Source organism: Schistocerca serialis, chromosome 11 (assembly GCF_023864345.2).
Source record: "Schistocerca serialis cubense isolate TAMUIC-IGC-003099 chromosome 11, iqSchSeri2.2, whole genome shotgun sequence".
Lineage (NCBI taxonomy): Eukaryota > Metazoa > Arthropoda > Insecta > Orthoptera > Acrididae > Schistocerca > Schistocerca serialis.
In genome coordinates, this window is record NC_064648.1 from 84129454 (window position 1) to 84156594 (window position 27141).

At 41.7% G+C, this 27141-nt stretch overlaps 1 protein-coding gene across 4 annotated transcripts in view; it reads right to left on the reverse strand.

Moving 5' to 3' along the window:
* Positions 1-27141, reverse strand: part of LOC126426407 (tenascin-like) — a 562410-nt gene that overhangs the window by 228167 nt on the left and 307102 nt on the right. For all 4 annotated transcript variants that reach the window (XM_050088324.1, XM_050088323.1, XM_050088325.1 and 1 more), the window contains exon 12: positions 9737-9874. In XM_050088324.1, the coding sequence (XP_049944281.1) occupies positions 9737-9874 (138 nt within the window). The remainder of the gene's footprint in view (positions 1-9736; positions 9875-27141) is intronic.

Here is a 27141-nt window from a genome sequence, read left to right on the forward strand (position 1 = left end):
TTAGGCACTCCCGTCTGTGATGCAGCGTCAAGGGTAACCGCAGCCACGGTCTCCGAGCTGATAGTCCGTGCTGCTGCAAACGTCGTCGAACTGTTCGTGCAGATGGTTGTTGTCGTGCAAACGTCCTCATCTGTTGACTTAGGGATCGAGACATAGCTGCACGATCCGATACAGCCATATGGATAAGATGCCTGTCATCTCGACTGCTAGTGATGCGGGGCCGTTGGCATCTAGCGTTCTGTATTACCCTCCTGAACGAACCTATTCCATATTCTGCTAACAGTCATTGGATCTCAACCAACGCGAGCAGCAATGTCGCGATACGATAAACAGCATTCGTGATAGGCTACAATCCGACATTTATGAAAGTCTTAAACGTGATGGTACGCATTTCTCCTCCTTACACGAGGCATCACAACTGCTGTTTGTGTATGACAAATCGCTTGGAAACTTTCCTCATGTCAGCACGTTGTAGGTCTTACAACCGGCGCCAACCTTGTGTGAATGAAAAGCTAATCATTTGCACATCACAGCATCTTCTTCCTGTCTGTTAAATTTCACGTCTGTGGCACATTGTCTTCGTGGTGTAGCACTTCTAATGGCCAGTAGTGTAATTGTCAAAGTAATGGTGCCGTAACACTCCCTTTGGGCAAGCCCAATGCTTCTTTCAAATCTGAAGACGCCTCTCCATTCAGAATGACATTTGTGATCTGTTTGCTTGAAACTTTTCAATCCAGTCACACGGTTGGTGTGATATTCTAGACGCTAGTATTTACTTCATTCCTCATCAGTGGAGAACTGTACCGAACGTCTTCCGGAAGTCAAAGAACACGGCATTTACAGCTGTGTGCGTCTCTTAGTGTAATGATTATAAGAACTATGATATCTAGAAGCAGTCAATTCCACCGGCAACATATAGCAGTAGGGGCCATGTCAGAAGCAGGGAAAAGAAATTATCAGCTGGTTACACAGAGCCGGCTTTTCCCAACGTTATAAGCCCATGGTCTAGGAGCAGCGTATTTGATTCGTAATCAAAACATCCTCAGTTCTGTTTTCGAAACCCGCCACTACATAAACTTCGATTTATAATCAACATTGGCGGCCGAAGACTTCCGTCATAAGAAGACACCTTCATTCTGCCAAAGGATGAACAGGCAGTCTCTTGTCTTTGGGTTGGGAAACTGCGCCTAAAGAAGAATCAACAACGATCAACGGTATGTAGAAGCATAAGGCAACAGAAATAACTCCATTAAGGACACAACCTGTATCTGTGTAACACAGATACTGCCTACAGGAAAATTAAAGAGACCTTTGGAGAAAAGAGAGCCACTTGCATGAATATCAAGAGCTCAGATGGAAACCCAGTTCTGAGCAAAGAATGGAAAGCAGAAAGGTGGAAGGAGTATGTAGAGGGTCTATACAATAGAGGGTCTATTGTTCTTGAGGACAATATTATAGAAATGGAAGAGAATCTAGATGAAGATGAAATAGGAGATATGATACTGCCTGAAGAGTTTGACGGAGCACTGAAAGACCTAAGTCGAAACAAATCCCTGGGAGTAAACAACATTCCATTAGAACTACTGACGGCCTTGGGAGGGCCAGACCTAACAAAACTCTACCATCTGGGGAACAAGATGTGGGAGACAGGCGAAATACCCGCAGACTTCAAGAAGAATATAATAATTCCAATCCCAAGGAAAGCAGGTGTTGACAGATGTGAAAATTACCGAAGTATGAGTTTAATAAGCCACAGCTGCAAAATACTAACGCGAATTCTTTACAGACGAATGGAAAAACTGGTAAAAGCCGACCTTGGGGAAGATCAGTTTGGATTCCGTAGAAATGTTGGAACTCGTGAGGCAATTGTGACCCAACGACTTATCTTACAAAATATATTTAGGAAAGCCAAACCTACATTTCTAGCATTTGTAGACTTAGACAAAGCTTTTGACAACGTTGACTGGAATACTCTCTTTCAAATTCTGAAGGTGGCAGGGGTAAAATACCAGTAGCGAAAGGCTATTTGTGGTTTGTACAGAATACAGATGGCAGTTACAAGAATTGAGGGGCATGAAAGGGAAGCAGTGGTTGGGAAGGGAGTCAGACAGCGTTGTAGCTTATCCCCAATGTTATTCAATCTGCATATTGAGCGAGTAGTATAGGAAATAAAAGAAAAATTATGAGTAGGTATTAAAATCCATGGAGCAGAAATAAAAAGTTTGAGGTTGCACAATGACATTGTAATTCTGTCAGACACAGGAAAGGACCTGGAAGAGCAGTTGAACGGAATGGACAGTGTCTTAGAAGGACGATATAAGATGAACATCAACAAAAGCAAAACGAGGATAATGGAATGCAGTCGAACTAAATCGGGTGATGCTGCTGGAATTGGACTAGGAAATGAGACACTTAAAGTAGTAAAGGAGTTTTGTATTCGGAGAGTAAAATAACTGATCATTGTCGAAGTAGAGCGGATATAAAATATAGACTGCAATGGCAAGGAAAGCGCTTCTGAAGAAGAGAAATTTGTGAACATCGAGTATAGATTTGTCAGGAAGTCGTTTCTGAAGGTACTTGTATGGAGTGTAGCCATGTATGGAAGTGAAACGTGGACGATAAATAGTTTGGATAAGAAGAGAATAGAAGCTTTCGAAATGCGGTTCTACAGAAGAATTCTGAAGATTAGATGGGTAGATCACATAACTAATGAGGAGGTATAGAATGGAATTGGATAGAAGAGAAATTTGTGGCACAACTTGACTAGAAGAAGGGATCGGTTGGTAGGGCATATTCTGAGACATCAAGGGATCACCAATTTAGTATTGGAGGGAACTGTGGAGACTAAGAGATGAATACACTTAACAGATTTAAAAGGATGTACAGATTTAAAAGGATGTAGGTTTCAGTAGGTACTGGGAGATGAAGAAGCTTGCACAGGATTGCGTAGCATGGAGAGCTGCATCAAACCAGTCTCTGGACTAAAGACTACAATAACATCAACCTGTATCTACAGGACATGTGGCCTCTAATTCAAAAAGTGTCATGATGGTATATGCATTGGCAAAAGATTTCGGAATAGTTCCCCATTCGGATCTCTAGGAGCGGCTGCGAAGAGGGAGGTGATCATAAGAACAAGATAGAATAAGCGTCGAATGTCAGAAACTTGAACGTGGCAGGAAAACTAGAAAATCTGAAAAGGGAAACTCAAAGGCTCAATCTAGATATAGTAGGTGTCAGTGGAGTGAAGTTGAAAGAAGACATGGATTTCTGGTCTGATGAGTATGGGGTAATATCAACACCAGCAGAAAACGGTATGGCGGGAGTAGGATTCGTTATATATAGGAGGGTACGGTAGAGAGTGTGTTACTGTGAACAGTTCAGTGATTCTTATCAGAATGGACAGCAAACCCACGCCGACAACAATAGTTCAGGTATTCTTTCCGACGTCGCAAGCTGAAGGCGAAGAGATAGAGGAAGTATATGAGGATACTTAAAGGGTAATGCAGTTCGTAAAGGGAGATGAAAATCTAGTAGTCATGGGTGTCCGGAATGCAGTTGTGGGAGAAGGAATAGATGAAATAGTCCCAGGGAATGAGAGAGCAGAAAGACTATGCAGTAATAAATTCCAATTGGTAATAGCGAATACTCAGTTCAAGGACCACAAGAGGAGCAGGTATACATGGAAAAGGCCGGGTGATACGGGAAGATTTCCGTCAGAGTACATCAAGGTCGCACAGAGATGCCGAAATCAGATACTGGATTGTAGGGCATACTCAAAATGAGATATGCACTCAGATCACAATGTAGTAGTGATGAAGCGTAGGCTGAAGATTAAGAGATTAGTCAGGAAGAATCAATACGCAAAGAAAATGGATATGGAAGTACTAAGGAATACTAAGGCAATACATACAGCAATAAGGACTAGCTCAGTAGGCAATATAGCTGACGAGGAATGGACATCTCTAAAAAGACAGTCACAGAAGTTGGAAAGGGAAATATCAGTACAAAGAAGGTAACTGTGACGAAACCATGTGTAACCGAATAAATACTTCAGTTGGTTAGTGAAAGAAGGAAGTACAAAAATGCTCAGGGAAATTCAGGAATACAGAAATACAAGTCGCTGAGGAATGAAAAAAAAAATCAGTGCAGCTGGTCCCGGTGGAGGTTCGACTCCTCCCTCGGGCATGGGTGTGTGTGTTTGTCCTTAGGATAATTTACAATGACAGTAGAATGTATGAGTCTGGCGACGTACCATCTAACTTTCTGTAAAATATCATCCACACTATTTCGAAGACTGCAAGCGCTGACAAGTGCGGGAATTATCGCAGAATCAAATTAACAACTCATGCATCCAAGTTGCTTATAAGAATAATGTACAGAAGAATGGAAAATAAAATTGAGGATCTGTTACATGACGATCAGTTCGGCTTTGGGAAAGGTAAAGGCACGAGAGAGGCAGTTCTGTCGTTGCGGTTGATAATGGAAGCAAGACTACAGAAAAATTAAGCCACGTTCATAGGATTTATCGACCTGGAAATATAGGCATAAGCTATAGGGAGAGACGGGTAATATACAACTTGTACAAGAGCCAAGAGGGAATAATAAATAGTGGACGACCAAGAACCAAGTCCTCGGATTAAAATGGGTGTAAGACAGCGATGTTGTCTTTCGCTACTACTCTATCATCTGTACATAAAAGAAGCAATGATGGAAATAAAAGAAAAGTTCAGGAGTGAAATTGAAGGTGATTGGATATCAATGATACGATTCGCTGATGACATCGCTAGACTGAGTGAAATTGAAGAGGAATCACAAGATTTGCTGAATGGAATAAACAGTCTAATGAGTACACAATATGGATTGAGAGTAAATCGAAGAGAGACGAAAATAATAAGAAATAGCAGAAATGACAATACCGAGAAACTTAATATGAGGATTGATGGCCATGAAGTAGATGGAGTTAAGGAATTTTACTACATAGGCAGTAAAATAACGAAAGACAGACGGAGCAAGGAGGACATAAAAAGCAGACTAGCACTGGCATTCCTAGCCAAGAGAAGTCTAGCAGCATCGAAGATAGAACCTAATTTTAGGAAGAAATTTCTGAGAAAGTACGTTTAGAGCAGTGCATTATATGATAGTGAAACATAGACTGTGGGAAACCCGGAACAGAAGAGAATCGAAGCTTTTGAGATATGGTGCTACAGACGAATGTTTAGAATTACGCGGACTAATAAGATAACACATGAGGAGGTTCTGTACAGAATCGGAGAGGAAAGGAATATGTGGAAAACACTGACAAGGAGAAGGGACTGGATGACAGGACACCTCTTGAAACATGAGAGAATGACTTCCGTGATACTAGAGGCAGTTGTAGAGGGCAAAAACTGTAGAGGAAGTCAGCAAATAATTGAGGACGTATGTTGCTATTCTGAGATGAAGAGGTTGGCACAGGAGAAGAATTTGGTGGTGGACTGCATCAAACCAGTCGGGAGACTGATGACCAAAAAAGTAAAAAAAAGCAAAACAAAACAAAGAAGCAAAAAAAAAGGCACGCGAGCGAGGTGGCACAGCGCTTAGCACACTAGATTCGCATTCGGCAGGACAACGGTTCAAACTCGCGTCCGGCCGTCGGCCATACACATTTAGGTTTTCTGTGATTTCTCTAAATCGCTCCAAGCAAATGGCGGGATGGTTCCTTTGAAAGGGCACGTGCGATTTCTTTCCCCATCCTTGCCTAAATCCCAGCTTGTGCTTCATCTCTAATGATGTCGATGTTGCCGGGACGCTAAACCCAATGTTCCTTGCTTCCTTTCTCGCTTCTTCACCATATTAATTTGTAAATATTTCTTAATAACACAGACATAAGTTAGCGATAATTTGTTATTGATGAAAACCATATATGAACAAGTTCTCAAAAACAATTCCATTTGATAGTTAGTTAAAAACTGTGAATAATAATAACATGAAATAAAATTAAAAACGTTTTCTATCGTATACACCTGCCACAAATTATGTTATTATCTCAACTTCGTAGCTGAATCTCCCCGTTGAAAACGTTATATTTGATGGTAACCGTGCACAGGTCTTCAAGCTTTTCGTATAACTACTATCATGCATCAAATCTGATTACACTCGTGATAGTATTCGTAACCGATATGATGTAAACAACAGTTTTTTGTATGATTATGAAATTACTCGAAGAAATAGCAACCCACTTGGCCATATTGTGTTGATTTACACTTACGGATTAATGAATTATGCTGGAGATATAATACGCCGTCCACAATATTGATCGAACAATTGAGCGTGTAACACGAATTGCATTTCGTGACACCAACTACTGGTCGTGCTGATAATGCAGCCATTATCGTGCAGCGGATGTTCACACGTAACCAACTAGGGTCCCTGATTAGTCTGTAACTATCTCTCAAAAAACGGACGATACAAGATTCTGCAATCTCGTTACATGCGACAACTGGTTTCTCTACAGTACTCAAAAGGCTACATGTATTTTCAGCGAGACGAAGCACCGTGCTGCCGCTAGTAAAAGTTGTCATAATGATGCAAAGAACAGGCAGAGGACTCGATGGCCCTTGTTTGTTCTCCAAAGACCACATGTCCAAAACCTTGTTGGGGTATGTAGGTCACCTTGTAGCAAAATGTGCAAGTCTTGGAGACGGACCGGTGCCACGGCCGATTGGCTGGTCACAAACCATGATGGTTCCTGAATCAGTTCCGCAAACTTGGGGAGTTCGTGCCCTGAGGAGGGGATGCTGTCACTACTGAGAAAGTGTCTACATCACGTGTCCATGATCACGTAGTATATCAGTTAGAGTAAATCATATCAATTGTAGTCAACTCTTTCACCAAAGGAGACGAAGTAAATATTCCTGAATTCCATTCAACAATAACTGCCAAGGTGAGAAACATAGAAGTAGATATCCTCGGCGTAGCAAAACAGCTTAAATCACTTGATAAAGGCAAGGCCTCAGGTCCAGATTGATTGTGTAGTGGGACGCGAAATTGAACCGTCACCCATCCACCATTGTCAGCCCAGTTTGCAGGTGAATGTAAGTTTTAATTAATGTTTATGTATTTTTTAATATTTGTAATGTTTGTGAATTATCTAAAGTTTTCTATTTTTTTATGTTTCGTGTACGGAGAGGGCGGCGCAACGAACGGAGACAGCATCTTCACTGCCGAGACCAGAGAGAAAATAGCTGGCCACTATACGTCGCGGGTCGACAGCCAAAGAGCAACAGAAGATCCTGAAACCGAGTTGTTGCGTCGTGCTTCTAAAAACTGAAAAAATAAGAATTTGTAATGTTTCTACAACAATGGCTTCATAAAAAGTTTAATCATGTTGTAAATGTTCTGTCCTATCTTGTCAAGACTCAGGTTCACGTCTATATGTAGTATATAGGAAGATAATAAACTAGTGTATACTACAAAAGTTTGAATACGTGTTCCGAGAATTTATTTATGAAGAATTATATTAAGGAAGAAGCATTACTGATTTATTTGACAAGATTATTAATTTTGACAACGTTCATCGCGAGTTTGAGTCTTAAAAGTTAATTGAATGTGGTTTTAATATTTATTAAAGCAGATAACTTGCATGAATATAATGTCTGAGAAGAAACAAACGACATCTAAATTGAAAAAAGTTTGCGCAAACCAACTGGACTGAGTGACGTAACTCTGCGCATACGACTCAAATGATGATGTTTTAATTACAGTTTCGTTCAAGAACCATTCAGAGACAACTTTAAAAAGAATTTTAATAATTTTGAAGTTTTTTGTAACCGACGTAGGTGACGAAGTCTGCACATGGTCATATGTCAAATGAAAATCATTTAAACGAAACCTACGTCGTTACACTACACTTGCTGATACAATACCTCCAATTCTTTGGAACCTCTCGCTCATAGAAAGATCCGTACCTACAGACTAGAAAATTTCTCAAGCCACGCCAATACCCAAAAAGGGTAGTAGGAGTAATCCTCTGAATTACAGGCCCTTATCACTAACACTGAAATCCAGTAGGGTTTTCGGATCATTTACTGTGTTCGACTGTCATGAATTACCTCGAGGAAAACAATTTATTGACACATTTTCAGTAGGGATTCATAAAACATCGTTCTTGTGAAACACAACTAGCTCTTTATACTCATGAAGTAATGAGTGCTATCGACAGGGGATGCCAAATTGATTCCTTATTTTTAGACTTCCAGAACGCTTTCGTATGGAATATCGCCTCGGTTGTGCAACTGGATTCGTGATTTCCTGTCAGAAAGGTCATAGTTTGTAGTAATAGGCGGAAAGTCATCGAGTAAAGCAGAAGTAATATACGGCGTACCCCAGAAAGTGTTATAGGGACGCTATTGTTCCTGGTCTATACTAACGACATAGGAGACAATCTGAGTAGCCCTCTTGATTGCAAATGATGCTGTCATCTACCGTCTTGTAAAGTCATCAGATGACCGAAACGACTTGCAAAATGATTTAGATATCTGTGGGGGGTGAAAAGTGACAATCGACCCTGATTCAAGAAAAGTGTGAATTTAATAGTATAAACCTTCTAAATCTAAAAAAGTCACACAAAACTGAAGGCTGTACATTCCACTAATACTTAGGGATTACAATTACAAATAACCTATATTTGAACGATAACATAGATATTGTTGTGGCTAGAACGAACCAAAGACTGCGATTCATTCCCAGAACACTTAGAAGGTGGAACAGGTCTACTAAAGAGACTGCTTACACCACGCTTGTCCGCCCCATTCTGGAATATTGATGTGCAGTGTGGGATCAGCATCAGGTGGGACAGACGGATGACATCGATTGGAGTGTCAATCATTAAAACAAAGGCGTTTTTCGTTGCGACGGGATATTCTAATCCAATCTGAATCACCAAAACAAAATTTTCCTCTGCGATTGCGAAAACATTCTGCTGGCACGCATCTACGTAGGGAGAAATGATCATCACTATAAAATAAGAGAAATCAGGGCTCGTACAGAAAAATTTAAGTGCTCGTTTTTCCTGTGTGCCGCTCGAGAGTAGAACGGTAGAGAGACAGTTTGAATGTGGTGCATTGAACCCTCTGCCAGGCACTTCATTGTGAATAGCAGAGTAATAACGTGGAAGTAGAAGCAAGCTGCACAACCAGTTTCTGCCAGCTACTTAGAGTAAATGAATGTGACAATGTGTCTTTATTGGAGCATCACCTGTGTATGTGTGTGTGTGTGTGTGTGTGTGTGTGTGTGTGTGTGTGTGTGTGTGTGCTTGTGTGTGTGTATTTGTGTATGTCTTTGTGTGTGTGTGTGCACATGTGAACACATTCCTGCTTTCACGTTTGCCAGCATCAGTCCAGACGGCGTGCAAACAGTGCTTAACTTGGATACGGAGTAGCTATGAGAACAAAGCCATTACAAATTTTACAGATTTTCTGTCTACCAGCTGGATCAAACTTAACTGTGTCTTGCTATCTGCAGTACACTGATACAGATTGGGTATTAATACTCTGCAGCAGCTGCTACACTTTAAATATGTTTGTGGAAAGCAAGTCTCACGTGAAATTATATAGAAATTTCAAAATCTGTCAACAGCATGAATAGAAACAATCAGTTAGAAACAGAGTCGTAAGTCAGGATAACCTATTGGAGCATTGACTCGTAAATACAGACACGGATTAACGTGTGAAATAAAGCTTAACACAGTACTTACGTCTATCACACTTCGCTCCTTGCAAGCCTGGTGCACATGAACACAATTCTTTAGTGCAAAATATCATCCCTTCACATGCACTACTCAGAAATGAGCAGCGTTTTGAACAATTGTCTCCATATCTGTTTGGTCCGCAACCTAGGACAAAATACAAAAATTAATTTATATCCACAAGTCTAAGTAATCCATACGTATTACAAAAATGTATGTATGCAAGCAAGTATTTTTCACATCTCCTCCTAAACCCCAGCGTCGATTTCAACAGAACTTGATACCAATATCACTTGCTGTCTGCAAGGAAGCGCTGTGGGTGCAAGCGACACCTACCTATCAAAGGGGTTGATGTGAAGGTGAGAAAGAGGTGTACGTCACATCGTGTGTATAGCCAAAATTTATTGATCCAGTATTTGAGAATGAAAGCACATAGCAACTTCTAACTAACTTTACACGTTATTTAAAACCTTCGTGAAACTATTTATCGCCGAAACCCGCACACAAAATGGTAAAAGGCAAAAGCTTTATCGCTTACTGCATTTTCACTGTACATGCAAAAAAAAAAAAAAAAAAAAAAAAGCCGTATCAGGCATGACGTCTTAATTTATTAATTCTTTACTACTAACTGTATTTGCGACACAGTTTGCAGCTAATATTCACATATACACTATGTGATCAAAAGTATCTGGACACCTGGCAGAAAATGACTTACAAGTTCGTGGCACCCTGCATCGGCAATGGTGGAATTCAGTATAGTGTTGGGCCACCCTTAGCCTTCATGACAGCTTCCACTCTCGCAGGCATACGTTCAGTCAGCTGCTGGAAGGTTTCGTGGGGAATGGCAGCCGATTCTTCACAGAGTGCTGCGCTGAGAGGTATCGATGTCGGTCGGTGAGGCATGGCAAGAAGTCGGCGTTCCAAAACATCCGAGAGGTGTACTAAAGGATTCAGGTCAGGGCTCTGTGCAGGCCAGTCGATTACAGGGATGTTATTACCGTATAACCACTCCGCCACAGGCCGTGAATTACTAAAAGGTGCCTGATCGTGTTGAAAGATGCAGTCGCCATCCATGAATTAGTCTTCAACAGTGGGAAGCAATAAGGTGCATAAAACATCAGTGTGCTGTGATAGTGCCACGCAAAACGACAAGGGGAGCAAGCCATGAAAAGCACGACCACACCATAACACCACCTTCTCCGAATTTTACTGGCGGCACTACACACGCTGGCAGATGACGTTCACCGGTCATTCGCCGTACCCACACCCTGACATCGGATCTCCACATTGCGTACCGTGATGCGTCTTTCCACACAACCTTTTTCCACTGTTCAATTGTACAATTCTTACGCTTCTTACACCGAGCGAGTCGCCGTTTGGCATTTACCGGCGTGATGTGTGGCTTGTGAGTAGCTGCTTTTGATGTTCTCCTTGCTCCTTCTGTCGTTGGTAATTTTGCTGCCTAGGTAGCAGAATTCCCTAACTTCATATACTTCGTGACCATTAATCGTCATGTTAAACGTGTGCTGTTCTCATTTCTGCTACTTCTCATCACTTTCGCCTTTCTTCGGTTTACTCTCAACCCCTACCCTGTACTCATCAGACTGTTCATTCCATTCAGCGTAACAATGTTATACGAATCGTATCACTGATACCCTAGCACCTTGAGTTTAAATTACACTCCTGAACCTTTCTTTTACTTCCACCATTGCTTCTTCGATGTACAGATTGAACAGTAGCGAAGACTACATCCCTGTCTTATATCGTTTTTAATCAGAGGACTTCACTCTTGGTCGTCCACTCTTATTATTCCCTCTTGGCTTTTGTACATATTGCATGTTACTGGTCTCTCCCTATACCTTACCTATTATCATCAGAATTTCGAACATCTTGCACCATTTTTCACTGTCGAACGCTTTTTACGGGTCGACAAATCCTATGAACGTGTCTTGATTTTTCTTTAGTCTTGCTTCCATTATCAACCACAACGTCATAATTGCCTCTCAGGTGCCTTTCCTAAAGCCAAAGTGATCGTCATATAAAACATCTTCAGTTTTCACTCTTATAGTCGCTTAAGAAAAGCCTTAAAGGGGCGATGATTTTTGTCGGGCGAGGAAGTAAGCGGGCAACAACGCAGGTGTTCACGCAGAAGGACACGGGGTTTTGCCAAGAGAGTGTCTTCAACATGGAGCATCGATGGGGTCATTACCTGAGGGTCCAGGCGATTTTACTTGAGTGTCATGCCAATTTTGGACTGTAGAGCGTCCGAACAGGAACTTTTTGGTCGCTACATTACAATTTGCCAATACCGATTTAAACTAACGGTTTGTCGACACCACTGTCGGCTATCGCCTACCCCTACTTTAGCCAAGACCAACTGTTATACATTGTTCGCCTTATTCGAGTTCAAATGCTTTTTTGTTAATCAGCTCAGTTCTTCCTTGTACTTGAATTTAATGTAAGTGGTGCTGTTCATTGCTTTTTGTGTTGTGTGCTGTTCTGATAGTTTCCAACTCTGAATAAGTTTGTAACAAGAAAGAAGACGTAAAGCAATTCTGATTCGTCCACTCGCATTATGGTAAGTTAAAATACGCATGCACCAGTGTCGGATACATATGGGGGGCGTGCGGGGCGCGCATCCACCCCCTCCCTCCCCTTCTTGCGGGGCCGCCAGCATTACCACCCTCGCCGCCCCCGTCAGTCCACCCGCACGCTATTCGTTCGTTTCTTTCGGCAGTCGACTCGACTGAATCGACTTATCGAGTAGTAATACTGTCCTATGTAGCACGCGCGTCCGCGTCATCGTATTTTATACGTTTCCGTCTGGCTCATAGATAGCTAACACATACCTACGAGAAAAGTCGCGGCCGTTCTAGTGATCTCGATACGTTATTCTGCCTGGCACTTCTTCGAGAAAAGTCGCGAATATTCTATTGTTTTCTTGTACAGAGAACGTTCGATACGTTGCTTTATAAATACGGACTATTCGCCCAACCGGAAGCTGGTTTACATTCAGAAGCAGAAATAAGAAGACTGAAGAATGAATAAGTAAAAAGTCCTAGTTGTAGCAAGTGCTAGTGTGAACATTAGTCAAGAGTGAGAGTGATCAGTTGATTGTGAGGTATTAATTATAGTAATTCATAGTAATTTGAAGTGTGTGGAGAAATAGTACAATACCTGACGATTGGAGAAGCGGACACACTGTTCCCATCTTCAAAAACGGCAATAAAAGACTTTGCAAAAGCTACAGACGAATAACCCTTATGAGTCACACAGCCAAGATTTTTGAAAGAAGTTTGCTAAATCGAATAAGTGAAAAGATAGAAAAGGAGCTGAGTGAAGAACAGCATGGGTTTATGAAAGGAAGAAGCACGATCGACCAGATATTTTCTATCTGTCAACTGATGGAAAAAAACTTGGGAGTAATACAAAGAGGTGATAATGGTTTTTATAGACATAGAAAAGGCATATGAGTCAGTTAACAGGGAAAGACTCTGGGAAGAAATGAAAAAGATAGATGTAGATGCTGGATACATTAATGTAATAAAGACAATGTAGAGGGGACACAATTGTAGAATTAGAACACCGTTGGGGAACTCTGAATGCTTCGAAATAAGACAAGGACTTAAGCAAGGAAGTATTCTATCTCGTGCACTTTTTAATGTTGTGATGGAGGGAATGAATAGCGCAGTTAAAGATATAGTAAAAGAAAGAGACGAAAAGATGATTTTTGCAGATGATATGGTAATATGGGGTGATAAAGTTGTAGATGTATAGTTACAACTTAAGGTGTGGAAGGAAATGATGAAAAGGTATGGAGTAAAAATAAATAAAGATAAGAGTGAACTAATGGTTTTTGAAAGAGAGAAAGGGATCAACGGAAATATTACCTTGAATGGAGAACCCCTCAAAGTGGTAGAAAGTTTCACTGATTTAGGGAGTGAATATCTAGGGATGGAAAAATAACTAACGAAATTAATAGGAGGTTACAGAAGGGAGGCAATTTCTAGCAAACAATAAAACACCTGATTTGGAATAAGGAAGTTTCAGAAAAAGGAAAACTTCTGATGTATAAGAATTATTACTTCCCTATTTCACCTATGGTGGAGAAATATGGACAATGACAGAAAGGGACTGGAGCAGACTGCTTGCAGCGGAAATGAAATTTCTCAGAGCAGTTAAGGGAAAAACACGAATGGACAGAGTAAGGAACGTAGAGATTAGAAAGTATGAGATAAGAAATTGAAAGAAAAGAGATTAAGATGGTATGGGTATGTTAAGAGGATGCATGGGCAGAGACTCCCCAAAAATATGGAAGAACTAAAGATGGATGGGAAAAGACCAAGAGGGCGCCCAAGAACACGGTGCAAAGCGGGAGTGAGAATATCTGTGGAAGGGAGAGGTGTGACTTGGCAGCAAATGGACAAAGAAAAGTGGTGGCAGGACTGAGCCACGTGGAGAGGACTCGTCAGCACCCAGACCCGGCAGTAGCTGGAGCGGGATCCGGATATGGACAGGTAGTAATTTCTCAGTAAAAATATTGCTGCGAGACTCGTAACGGTATTTTTACTAATAACGTAACACGTGTTAGGTATAGGAAAAATGTTCAAACGTGTGTGAAACCTTATGAGACTTAACTGCTAAGGTCTTCAGTCCCTAAGCTTACAGACTACTTAACCTAAATTATCCTAAGGACAAACACACACACACCCATGCCCAAGGGAGGACTCGAACCTCCGCCGGGACCAGCTGCAGTCCATGACTGCAGCGCCTCAGACCGCTCGGCTAATCCTGCGCGGCGTGTATGCGAAACTATAGATGCGTATACCTCCGGTAACAGTGACTTTCGAGAAAATTCTTAAAAACCCATTGTTACTACATAGGAACTCTATCGAATGAACTAGAACGGAATCGACAATGTAAATTTCCTGACTTTCTGTCCTATTGACAATGTAATTAACCAATATGCCAGGAAGAATAGGAGCATAGAATTCATCATTTAAGGAAGAGAACCACAGTTGTAACTTTTTTTTAACATAAGATGGCATTCTCTTGTATACGTGTAGAATCAATGTAAACAAAAACTTTATTTAACTTTACATGCGACTTGATTAATTTTTACTAGGGTAAAAGTAAATGTACCTCAAGGTATCTTTAGCGCCCCACTTTGAGGATGTTCTGTACCCGCCACTGGTATGCACTACCATAATAGCCTAATTAAGTATGTACAGCAGTTTAATGTTAGCGCTCGACACGTTATTCGGAGACTGGTGGCAGTCTGTGTATGCAGTATTTCAATATTCAGTAGAGCGATAAACAGCACTACAAATAATATTAAAGTCAGTTCGTAAAAATACACTTGGATCTGCCTTTGTTGCCCGGAAATGTCACGGCTCAACAAAAACATCGCCCAAATGGCGATTGTTACATTTCTTTAAAAATATTGCTCATATTTCTATCATTACCAGCCCAAATGGTAAAATATTGATCGGTCTTATCACCCAGGTGGTACTAAAATTATGAAAACCGGTTCCGATACGGAGCTTTTGGGGAAGGGATGTGTGATGGCAGCACACTCTATAGTTCGTTCGTTTCCAGAATATTTTCGTAGTGGTCGACCTGCATCCCGCCCACTTTAGTTCAAATCTATTTACGCTCTTGTAATACTATAATAACTGGACAAGAATTTATTGCACAATCAAATTTTAAAATATGTATGCATTTAAGCCCAATAAAATGACAGAACATACACAACTGAAGGAGAAATATGCAATTTCAGAATTATATCTTTTGTTGTGATCCACCTTATTTTATTTGAAAACAATGTGAGGGAACCAGGTTTTCCAAATTCCCCACCGACCAGGGTAGCTCTGCACCTTGAGGCGTGTAGCTAGCAGTCCATAGAGTCAGGAGCAGACGTGGGTCGAATGCATTCACTGGCAATCTTGAAAATGGTTTTCTGTGGTTTCCCTCTTCAACTTAGACAGGTACCTGTGTCGTCCCTTACTATAGGCCACAGTCCATTTCTTCCGAATTCCTTTCTTTTCTGACAGATTCTACTTCCCTTAAAGATACAGCCTCTGCGCTTAAACAAAAAGAGATGCGTCGAAGGCGAGCCGAACATCTGTTCAGAGACTTTTTGGAGCTAAAAATCTTATTTGCGAGGCTCATTCAATAATTAAAGAGACAAACTGATCTGGAGAGAAAGCGTTTATTTTTACAAAACTATACATTTTCTGCTTTTCAACATAATCTCCTTGAACATTTATGCACTTGTTCCAACGGGTTACAAGCTATTTTATTCGAGCTGCAAAGAAATCTTTATCTTGATGTTTCAACCAATTTCCCACAAACTTTTCCACGTCCTCGTTACCCTGGAACCTCTTCCGACGTAAGGCCTCCTTCAGTGCACCAAACAAATGGAAATCACTGGGTGCGAAATGAAGACTGTAAAGGGGATGAGGCAGTACTTCCCAGCCCATTTTTTCGATGGTTTCAGGGGTTAGTTGAGCAATATGAGGACGTGCTTTGTCTTGCTGGAGATTCACACCTCTCCTCAGAGATCCACGATGCCTCTCTCTCATAGTTGGCTGGTTTAAAAGCAAATCCGAGTAGTACTGGCTGTTCATTGTACGGTGCTCTCCGAGATAATCACAAAAACAGGACTTCCAGCATCCCAAAACACCGTCAACATGACTTTTCCTGCTGATGCTTCGATGTTGAACTTTTTCTTGACAGGTGAGTTGGTGTGCTCGCATTCGGTGTTCTGTCTTTCTGGTTCCGGCTCATAATAGTGAACCCAAGTTTCATCACAAGTTAAGATTTTGTTGATGAAGAGCTCACCTTCTCTTTAATAACGTTCCTTTTTCCCACCCCCAGCTTTGTTTCCTTGTGTAGCTGCGTCAGCTCCTTTGGGATCCATCTTGCACATGTTTTGCGGTACTTCATATTGTGACAGATAATGTTATGAACTGTACCAGTACTAACTTGAACCTTATCAACTATCATTTCCACAGTCACACGGCGGTCGGTGCGAATAATGTCACCAGTTCCACTTCCAAGTGAGAGACTTGAAACTGCTACTGGTCGGCCAGAACGGCGTTCGTCAGTCACTGAGTCGTGACTATTTTTAAACTGCCCTATCCACTTGTAAAAATTTGGACGATTCGTACCACCTTCACCATAAACTTTAGACATTCTACAGTATTCTACAGTATATATTCACTGGTTTCTCGCCTTCAGCAAGTAAAATACGAATAACAGAACGTTCTTCAACTAATGTGGAGTTTCAAGCCGACTCGCCATGTTGAAATGTATTTTTGAGGTTATAAACAAAACAATGTTGATACATCAGCTGATGAGGGCTCATCCCAGAGATGCCAGTTTAAAGCCATAAAAGTACCAAGCTTGCCATGCTAATAGTTTTTTATCCAAAACAATTTGTCTCAATTTAAGTATCGAATGATCCTCCTGCACTGGAAGACGGCTATCAATCGTTCAAATGGTTCAAATGGCTCTGAGCACTGTGGGACTTAACTTCTGAGGTCATCAGTCCCATAGAACTTAGACCTACTTAAACCTGAGTAACCTAAGGACGTCACACACATCCATGCGCGAGGCAGGATTCGAACCTGCGATTGTAGCGGTCGCGCGATTCCAGACTGTAGCGCCTAGAACCGCTCGGCCACTCCGGCCGGCCTATCAATCGTCATTTTGTACAATGCATCCGGGCATGAACTTGCCTCACTTGTGGGACGGCCGTATACAGGGTGGACAAAAACTATGCCACGAAATTTTAACCCTGGATAGCTGATGCCTGTAGGAATCAAAATTACTTATGTTGTGTAGGTCGACAACGCACATTTTCTAAACTACGGAAACTAGGCCCTCCGATTGGCCGTTGGAGTGTCGTGTTGCCATTCGTTGGTTGACGGGCAATGGTATGGCTATCGGTTCACACATACAAACGTCCATGGCCCCATCACTGTCCCAACGCGATACATACACATTCGTGGTCATGAGCTGTACAGAGCATCCGGCAACACGGCAACCCTGGGGCCAATTGGAGCCCTTGGCGCAAAGTTTCCGTAGATTAAAAATTGTCCACTGTCGACCTACACAACATAAGTAATTTTGATTCCTACGGGCATCACCTATCCAGGGCTAAAATTTCCTGACACAATTTTTCTGCACCCAATATTATGTCTAAGTTTTACTACAAGGGTGATATTCTACTGTGAAATGTCTCATTCGTAATATCCTTCCAGCAGTGAGACCAGGCGTCACAACTTTAACGTATGTGTAAATAAACGTCATACAAACGACAACGTACATTGTACATCATAGTGTAGGTTATTAGTAGCCAAGACTGTTATCATGGATAAATACAAACTGATTTATCACATTTCATACATTAGAATCTAGTTCAAATTAACTCATGACTCAACGTTATGATCCCAAAACTGTAGCTCATACAATCTGTGTACTACGTTTTAGTTCGTAAATAAATTTGATTTAGTTTCAAGTTGACATTTGAAATAATAATTTAAAAGAAGCTCTTGATCATTCAAGGAAATTGACCATTTCAATGTAATGAAAAATATTTAATAAATTTTTCTTTTGAATTGAGGAACTTGGGATGTTTTGATGTGCTGAAGAAAATCTGACTTTGTTTCAGGTAAGTTGTAAATTTAAATAGGACTATGTTCTAGGAGAAAGACAGCTATTGTTAAAAGAAATTTGATCCCATTTGACTTTTTAAGTTATTCACCCTAACATTAAGACTCTCCTGCTCTTCGAAAGTGAAACTTATGTTAGAAGACTGAGAAGGGGAAAGCCTTAGACACAGCAAACCGATTCGGCTCAAATTTGGCAGGTCGCTTGTGTACAACCTAAAACGAAGTACGGTACTCTAAGATATTTTGGCTCAACACCATGCCGTTTTTGAGAAAATCTAGGTGGCACTGTAGCTCAGGGTGTTCGGTCGTAGGGTTAGCAGCCCTCTGTCCTAAAATCAACTGAGTGAATCTATCAACAACGAAGTTGAGCGGGTGGCATGGCACGTCCGTCCCAAACAAAGGCAACGATCTTCAACGAACAAAATTAGATGATTAAAAAAAATAGTGCAACGGCTAAGGTAACTTGCTGGGAAGCGGAGAATCCGGGTTCGAATCTCTAGGAAACCTAGCGGATGTTATCCTTCTCGTTTGTATATTTCCATATATCAATTGACAGGGATAGGAGGGTTAACGAGGTAAGTAAATCAATAAGGAATAATGAAAAGGTAGGCAAACAAATTTCTGAAACCTTCGTTTCTTGTAAACACAGGAAAACCTTAAGCAACACTTTTCCAGAGGCTGTGATGACATATTACGCCGTGTAGAAATGAGTTAGTCTTTTTTCTTTACTACCAAATGTGTCAGGGATTCGTTCTTCGCCCTTCTTCGATAACGTGCGTCGAATGTTCACCCGATACTCGCATCCTGTTTGATTGGTGTCGATCACGTAATCTCGATTAAAACCGGTCATAAGTGACGCCGTGATGAAAAGACCAGCCGCTTTCTGTATATCTTATATATTTTCTACCTCCTTGTGGGAGACGTGTTTAGAGACGTGTCGTTGACGATTTTTTATTCCGATTTGAAATTGCTTGCCCAAGATAATGATGCAGCAAACGTAAAATCCTTGTCGGTCGTGTACTGAGGCGCTGCACCTGCAGCCACCTCCTGGATTATTCCCGTTGTTAGATTCTCGTTACGACGGCCAGATTCAACAAATCGGTCGTTATGTCCACTTATTTATGGACTGGTATTTGCTGTATCTTGTCCCTCATTTAACAATATCATTTTTGCACAATTTTAGGTCCTTCTTACTTTTCAGGGCTGTTGTTGGTCTGTTCTTTTGCAGTGTTTGTAAGTTCCAATTTGGATGATTCCTGGCTAGCGCTAGCGGCTTTACTTTTACTTCAAGAGGTATAGTGCCGTACTTCAGCCGTTTAGTAACCGGTTCGTAATACTCATCGGGAACAGGTGAAGCACAGATTGCCTGCGACGTGGACATTTCCAAAGTGTTGTGACCAGTTTGCGATTCACTAGTTGTGATAGCTTCCACTGGAATCACCTTCTGCTTCGCCTTCATGGTATAGTTCATCAGTACCAACAAAAGTCATTTCGTTCGTCAGATCCAAAAATCGCTCGATAGCCGCTCCTATCAACCTGGAACGCCGCGAGACAGAACTGCCTGCTTCGGGAAGTCTATTGATAATACATTTGTCTTGCAACACTTTTACAAACGAAAACGCAGCGTCGGTAACTTCCCGCTTGCCGTCGTCTGTGTTAGGCTCCCAACTATATGTTTCAGCTCTTGTCGATTATGCAACTGAAAGATATGGCACAACAAACAAAAACTAGTTACATAGACATAAACAGGGAACATTATTGTTCGTTGTATTTGATCGTAGCGGACGTCACATGACATCCGTTGATCCCTTCACTCAGCTCTTATTACACAGAGCAGCCAGCCTCTCATCGAACACCCTGAGCTACTGTGCCGGCTTATCGATCCCGCCAATTTTGAGTCGATTGCTCGTCACAACCTTTAGGGGTGATTTTCACAATAATGGGAGGGGGGAGGGGCAGAGGCGTTGGAAGAGATGGGAGGCGGGGGGACTGTTCCGCCAAAATATCTTAGTCCTTCCTTCGTTTTAAGTTGTACACAAGCGACTTGCAAAATTTGAGCCGAATCAGTGGGCCGCGTCTGAGGCCTTTCCCTTGTGAACTGCGTTTTGTTAGCGAAGAAGCAATACACTGATTCAAAATTTTATTCGTTTGAAGTTATCCTATAGCCAAATCTAATACTTTTTTAACAAAAGCCGACCGGAGTGGCCGTACGGTTCTAGGCGCTACCGTCTAGTGCCGAGCGACCGCTCTGGTCGCAGGTTCGAATCCTGCCTCGGGAATGGATGTGCGTGATGTCCTTAGGTTAGTTAGGTTTAAGTAGTTCTAAGTTCTAGGTGACTGATGACCTCAGAAGTTAAGTCAGAGTCATTTGAACCATTTTTTTTTAACAAAAGTTTTTCTTGCGTAGTTTAAGAGGCCAAGTACCATTAGTATGAATACCTCTCAAAGGAATTATTACATAAAATAAATAAAGAAATAAATGAATTGTCAGAGTAAAATGGAAAAGTTACCTTTTTAAGAGCCTCTTTAACGAAGCCGCCACCCTCGCTCCCCCCCCTCCTCCCCCACGTACTTGACTAGGTCTGTACAGTAGTTTCTCGCTGTTGTCGGCGTACATCCGTAGTATTGTAGAATGCCACCAACCCTAGTCTGGAAGTATTTTTATATTTACAATGTATGTAGGAGTCAAGTGCAATGTTTCATTTGCTTTGGGAGATTAGAGATTTGCCTGCCATTTCTATGAAATAATAAAAGAGGAAGGAAATTGCGGTTACACTAATAAATTAAAAAGTTATCAACAATTCACTCATAGTATACAGTGGAAATAGAAAGTAGCTGATCTGCTGCCTGTGTCTTTACAACATGCCTCCACCTGCTTGTAGCCCATGACAGTGGACAAATTAACACTCCAATAGAGGCTTTCTCCCCAGTTTCCGCCCTTCAGCACTGACTGTTCTTAATTCCCAAATAGTGATATGATTCTTGAGAAGAGTTTCAAAAAATTACAGTCAGTAAGAGAATACTTTCAAAAAATAGGACCAGTAGCAGAATACCGGTGATTTTTTGTGATAGAAGAATAGCAGATCAAGTAAGTCTTTTTTCCGTTTTGATTTAACAATTTGCCTTTGTACCTTGAGCGTCATTGAGACAAAATTTTTCAGTCTTTCTTCGATTTCTAGATTTATTACACGAAATAATGAGGAAAAAAATCGAAAATCGGCTATTTGAGAAACCGGTTGTGTTGAAGGGGTTAACAGGTTAAACTGGCATTTGAAAAAAACCAAATTAAGCGAAAACTAGTTGTCTCAGCAATAACCGCCAACCCTAGTAGCAAAAGTTTGCGAGCGATGTTGTACAGAGTACAGCGTTTATGGGCTTGTAGAAGGCTCATATACAAGACTAGTAGAGTCGTACCAAACTCAACTTTATCTTCACTTTCCACCGCCCACAGTGAACGGAAATCAAGTTACTTTACGTTCACTTTCGAATTCCTGTCTCTGTGTTGTTGTTGTTGTTGTGGTCTTCAGTCCTGAGACTGGTTTGATGCAGCCCTCCATGCCACTCTATCCTGTGCAAGATTCTTCACCTCCCAGTGCTTACTGCAAACTACATCCTTCTGAATCTGCTTAGTGTATCCATCTCTTGGTCTCCCTCTACGATTTTTACCCTCCACGCTGCCCTCCATTGCTAAATTTGTGATCCCTTGATGTCTCAGAACATGTCCTACCAACTGGTCCCTTCTTCTTGTCAAGTTGTGCCGCAAACTCCTCTTCACCCCAGTTCTGTTCAATAGCTCCTCATTAGTTATGTGATCTACCCATCTAATCTTCTGCATTCTTCTGTAGCACCACATTTGGGAAGCTTTTGTTCTCTTCTTGTGTAAACTCTTTTTATCGTCCACGTTTCACTTGCATACATGGCTACAAACGACTTCCTAACACTTAAATCTATACTCGATGTTAACAAATTTCTCTTCTTCAGAACCGTTTTCCTTGCCATTGCCAGTCTACATTTTATATCCTCTCTACTTCGACCATCATCAGCTATTTTGCTCCCCAAATAGCTAAACTCCTTCACTACTTTAAGTGTCTCATTTCCTAATCTAATTCCCTCAGCATCACCCGGCTTAATTCGACTACTTTCCATTATCCTCGTTTTGCCTTTGTTGATGTTCATCTTATATCCTTTTTCGAGACACTATCCATTCCATTCAACCGCTCTTCGAAGTATTTTGCTGTCCTTCACTGAACTACAATGCCATCGGCGAACCTCATAGTTTTTATTTCTTCTCTATGGATTTAACACCTACTCCGATTTTTTCATTTGTTTACTTCACTGCTTGCTCAACATACAGATTGAATAACATCGAGGATAGGCTACAGCCCTGTCTCATCCCTTCCCAACCACTGCTTCCCTTTCATATGCCTCGACTCTTATAACTGACATCTGGTTTCTGTACAAACTGTAAATAGCCTTTTGCTTCCTGTATTTTACCCCAGCCACCTGTCTCTGTATCTCTCCATAATACTTCGACGTGTAATTAAATGACGTTTAACATGCATGTCTTGATAGTGTTAATGGGAGTGTGTACATCCCATACATACAGCGTTAAACCTGCAATATTGATGACCCATTTTTTCAGAACCTTCGACAATTAGGGATCGGAAATTTTTTCAAACTACAGTTTCACTCAGGCTGGGCTTTCATGATTCTAAGTCAGTCCATCCGTTGGAAGGTCGGGAATGATAACGAGTTGCTGTAGTACCCTAATTCTTCTCTTATTATCACCGTTAAACGTTATCACAGCGTCACAAACACCCAAGCGTAGAGTCGTCATTCCTACAAAGACTTTTTTTGTATGCGGGTCAAAATGACGTTATTGAAAGACTCATTCGCGTTTTGCGTTCGACCATAGAGATATTTGGAAAGAACTTCACGATGAGTTAACTGCCTAGCTTTCATCACTGTAAATGGTACGCTATTTTTGTGCCAGAAGTGTTCCTCTGTACCAGCTGCCTTAGTTTTGCGGTACTTGCACCATGAATCAGCACGAGGTGGGCACAGACCATGTATAGGTGTATCTTCAGGGGATGATTTGAGGAAGAATGTAGCCCACACTGCTCTGTTCATCCCTTGTAGGTCACATGTTCTGTTTCTTATTGCCATTCCACAATGTTGCTGGAGTTCATCAATGTTTTCGTCTGTAAGCCTTCCTTTTTGCCAGTTGGAGTCTCCACAAAATGCATGTGTAGTGTCGCTGTTTCATTTTACACACTGCATCCAACCTCTTAACGTGAACATGAATTCAAGGAATGAATACCTGTAAATCACAATCTTTTGGAGTGAGTAGTTCCGGAGATAGAGTACTTTTACACTTGCACTATTAACTCTGAAATAATAAAAACTATACTTCCTATTGGAATTAATCGTTATATGAAGCGGCTAATTATTCTTGAGAGAGCAAATATTATTAAGAGATAAAAATCGGGAAACGTCACTTTTTGACCAATTTCGCCTCACATACTCAACGATATCTTTTTCTGTTACTTGTATTGTCAGTTCCATCGATCGTATTAAGGCCAAGCTAAATTTTCAAATCCCTCCTAGTAGAATGCAGTAGAATACACAACCGATAGTTTAACGAACCATTCGACAAAAGTAGGGGAAGAAAGCGTGTGTCGTAAATCATACTTGTCATCAAGGCACTCGCTTGCTACCGGTGTGTTCTTCACAAAGTGCTTGCTCTAAATGGAAATTTCTCTTCGGGATCTGAGTTTCTCCTGGCGTATAAAATTTTCAAACAACTTACGGGAATTCAGCCAGGTACAATTTACAGCGACCGCCGATATTTCGACGGGAGTAGACTACACCCCGCCATTTTGAAGGCACAAACTGAAACCGACAGGCGATGTACAAACAAATTTTAAACCTCTGTTCTTGGAGTGATTCAGGAGAGATAACACACAGACATTGCCACCAAAGATAACCAGAGGCATCGATAGTGAAAGACTACGAACTGGCAAGCGAGGTAGCGTTGACTCTGTTCTTCTGTTTTTTGACGAGGGAGAGAACACGATTCCAAGCAGAGTTTCAACAAACGCATCTATCGCGGTTTACATGGTTGCTCGTTAATTTAACCTCAGCAGTCTCTTTAATAACACAGCCCCAATAGCTGGACGTGTACGACAATATTTCGGTGTTGTTATATAGCAGAGGATGACCAGTATCAAAACAATGTACGGCAGTAGCAGATCCACCTGGCTGCTGTAACCGTGTGTGCCGTTTATGCTCGGTACATCGTTCCTCCACTGTCCTGATAGCCCGACCAAAGTATTCCATGCCACAGCTACAAGGAATGCAATACACACCCGCTTTAACAGAACCTTAAAGCACTCTTATTTTAGATGGAAGTCGGAAAAACACATTTCACATCGTATTTCCGCAAAATACGACCGATCTTGATGGAAGTGCTTCCTGCGAAAGGGAGAAAGGCAGTAGACTTAGGTGTCGACTGAGTATTATCATCAGTCACCCAATGCACAGCCGGTCGATAGCACAACGCACCTTCAATCTGTCTTTCACTATAACCATTTTGACGAAATGTAGTTTCACGCTGGGCCAGCTCAGCTGGCAAACTCCAAGTGTCGGGAATGGTATGTGGCCTGTGTACCAAGGTACGGAGTACCCCTTCACGCTGGGCAGTACGGTAACAACTATCAGCCTGTAAATGCGAGTCAGTGAGAGTACGTTTCCGGTAGACTGCATGTCGTATTGGTCCCTCAACCATTCCTCCTAACGTCAAGAAAGGGAAGGCAACCATCCTCTTCCACCTCCATCGCAAAGTGAATGTTCGGGTGGATCGAGTTCAGAAGGGCTAAAAGGGCATTCAAATTCTCGCTACCATGAGGCCAAACAACAAAAGTATTATCAACATATCTGTAGAAGTGGGCGTGTTTCAAAGGCGCGGACTCCAATGCACATTCCTTGAAGTCTTCTGTAAACAAATTTGCAGTCAGAGGAGACAACGGGCTACCCATGGAAACTTCATCTGTCTGCTCGTAATACTGGTCATTGAATAAAAACAGTAGTGGATGTCAACACTTGTCGAAAAAGGTTAGTTAATTCAACACCAAACCTAACCTCAATTAACCACGGCGAATCACACAGAGGAACACGAGAGAAAGAGAGAGACCACTTCAAAACTTACTAAAATATCAGTCATTCAACCGCATTCCCTCCAAATGACGTAAAAAATCAGCTGAGTTCCTGATATGATGTTCACACCGACCAAATTGTGGGCTCAACAGAGAAGCAAGATGCTTTGCTACACGATATGTCGGAGCGCCGATATTGCTCACTATATGACGGAAAGGATCTCGTTCCTTGTGTACTTTCGGAAGACCATATGACCTAGGGGGAATAGCACTATAGGCGTTAGGACTCTTGAAGGTGTCCCACGACAAACCATTTTTCTTCAGCAGTCTGTTCATATTGCTCTCAACACTTTTTGTGGAGTCACCATCGATCCTGCAATACGCTGTCAGATAATAAACATTGCATCTTTGGTACCTAATCCTGTTTGTTTAAGACAAACGTGGCATTGCCTTTGTCCGAAAGTAAAATGACAATGACAGGATCATCTCCGAGAGACCGTAATGCAGCCCTCTCTGTTGCTGTTACATTACCTGTCCACCGGAAAAGCGTCTAACTTCTTTCAGCTATGCCTTAACATAGCTTCCCCTCTAACTACGAGGTGCATTCAAGCTCTAAGGTCTCCGATTTTTTTCTCCGGACTGGAAAGAGATACAAACATGCGGATTGTTTTAAAATGAGGCCGTGTTCATTGTCAATACGTCCCAGAGATGGCAGCACCGTACGGCAGATATAATTTTCCGCCAGCGGTGAGAATGAGAACTGTTTTAAATACTTAAAACAGCGACGTTTTCCTTACTTGAACAGCGTGCAATCGTTCGTTTTCTGAATTTGTGTGGTGTGAAACCAATTGAAATTCATCGACAGTTGAAGGAGACAAGTGGTGATGGAGTTATGGATGTGTCGAAAGTGCATTCGTGGGTGCGACAGTTTAATGAAGGCAGAACATCGTGTGACAATAAACCGAAACAACCTCGGGCTCACACAAGCCGGTCTGACGACATGATCGACAAAGTGGAGAGAATTGTTTTGGGGGATCGCCGAATGACTGTTGAACAGATCGCCTCCAGAGTTGGCATTTCTGTGGGTTCTGTGCACACAATCCTGCATGACGATCTGAAAATGAGAATAGTGACATCCAGGTGGGCGCCACGAATGCTGACAGACGACCACATGGCTGCCCGTGTGGCATGTTGCCAAGCAATGTTGACGCGCAACGACAGCACGAATGGGACTTTCTTTTCGTCGGTTGTGGCAATGGATGAGACGTGGATGCCATTTTTCAATCCAGAAACAAAGCGCCAGTCAGCTCAATGGAAGCACACAGATTCACCGCCAGCAAAAAAATTTCGGGTAACCGCCAGTGCTAAAAAAATGATGGTGTCCATGTTCTGGGACAGCGAGGGCGTAATCCTTACCCATTGCGTTCCAAACGGCACTACGGTAACAAGTGCATCCTACGAAAATGTTTTGAAGAACAAATTCCTTCCTGCACTGCAACAAAAACGTCCAGGAAGGGCTGCGCATGTGCTGTTTCACCAAGAAAACGCACCCATACATCGAGCTAACGTTACGCAACAGTTT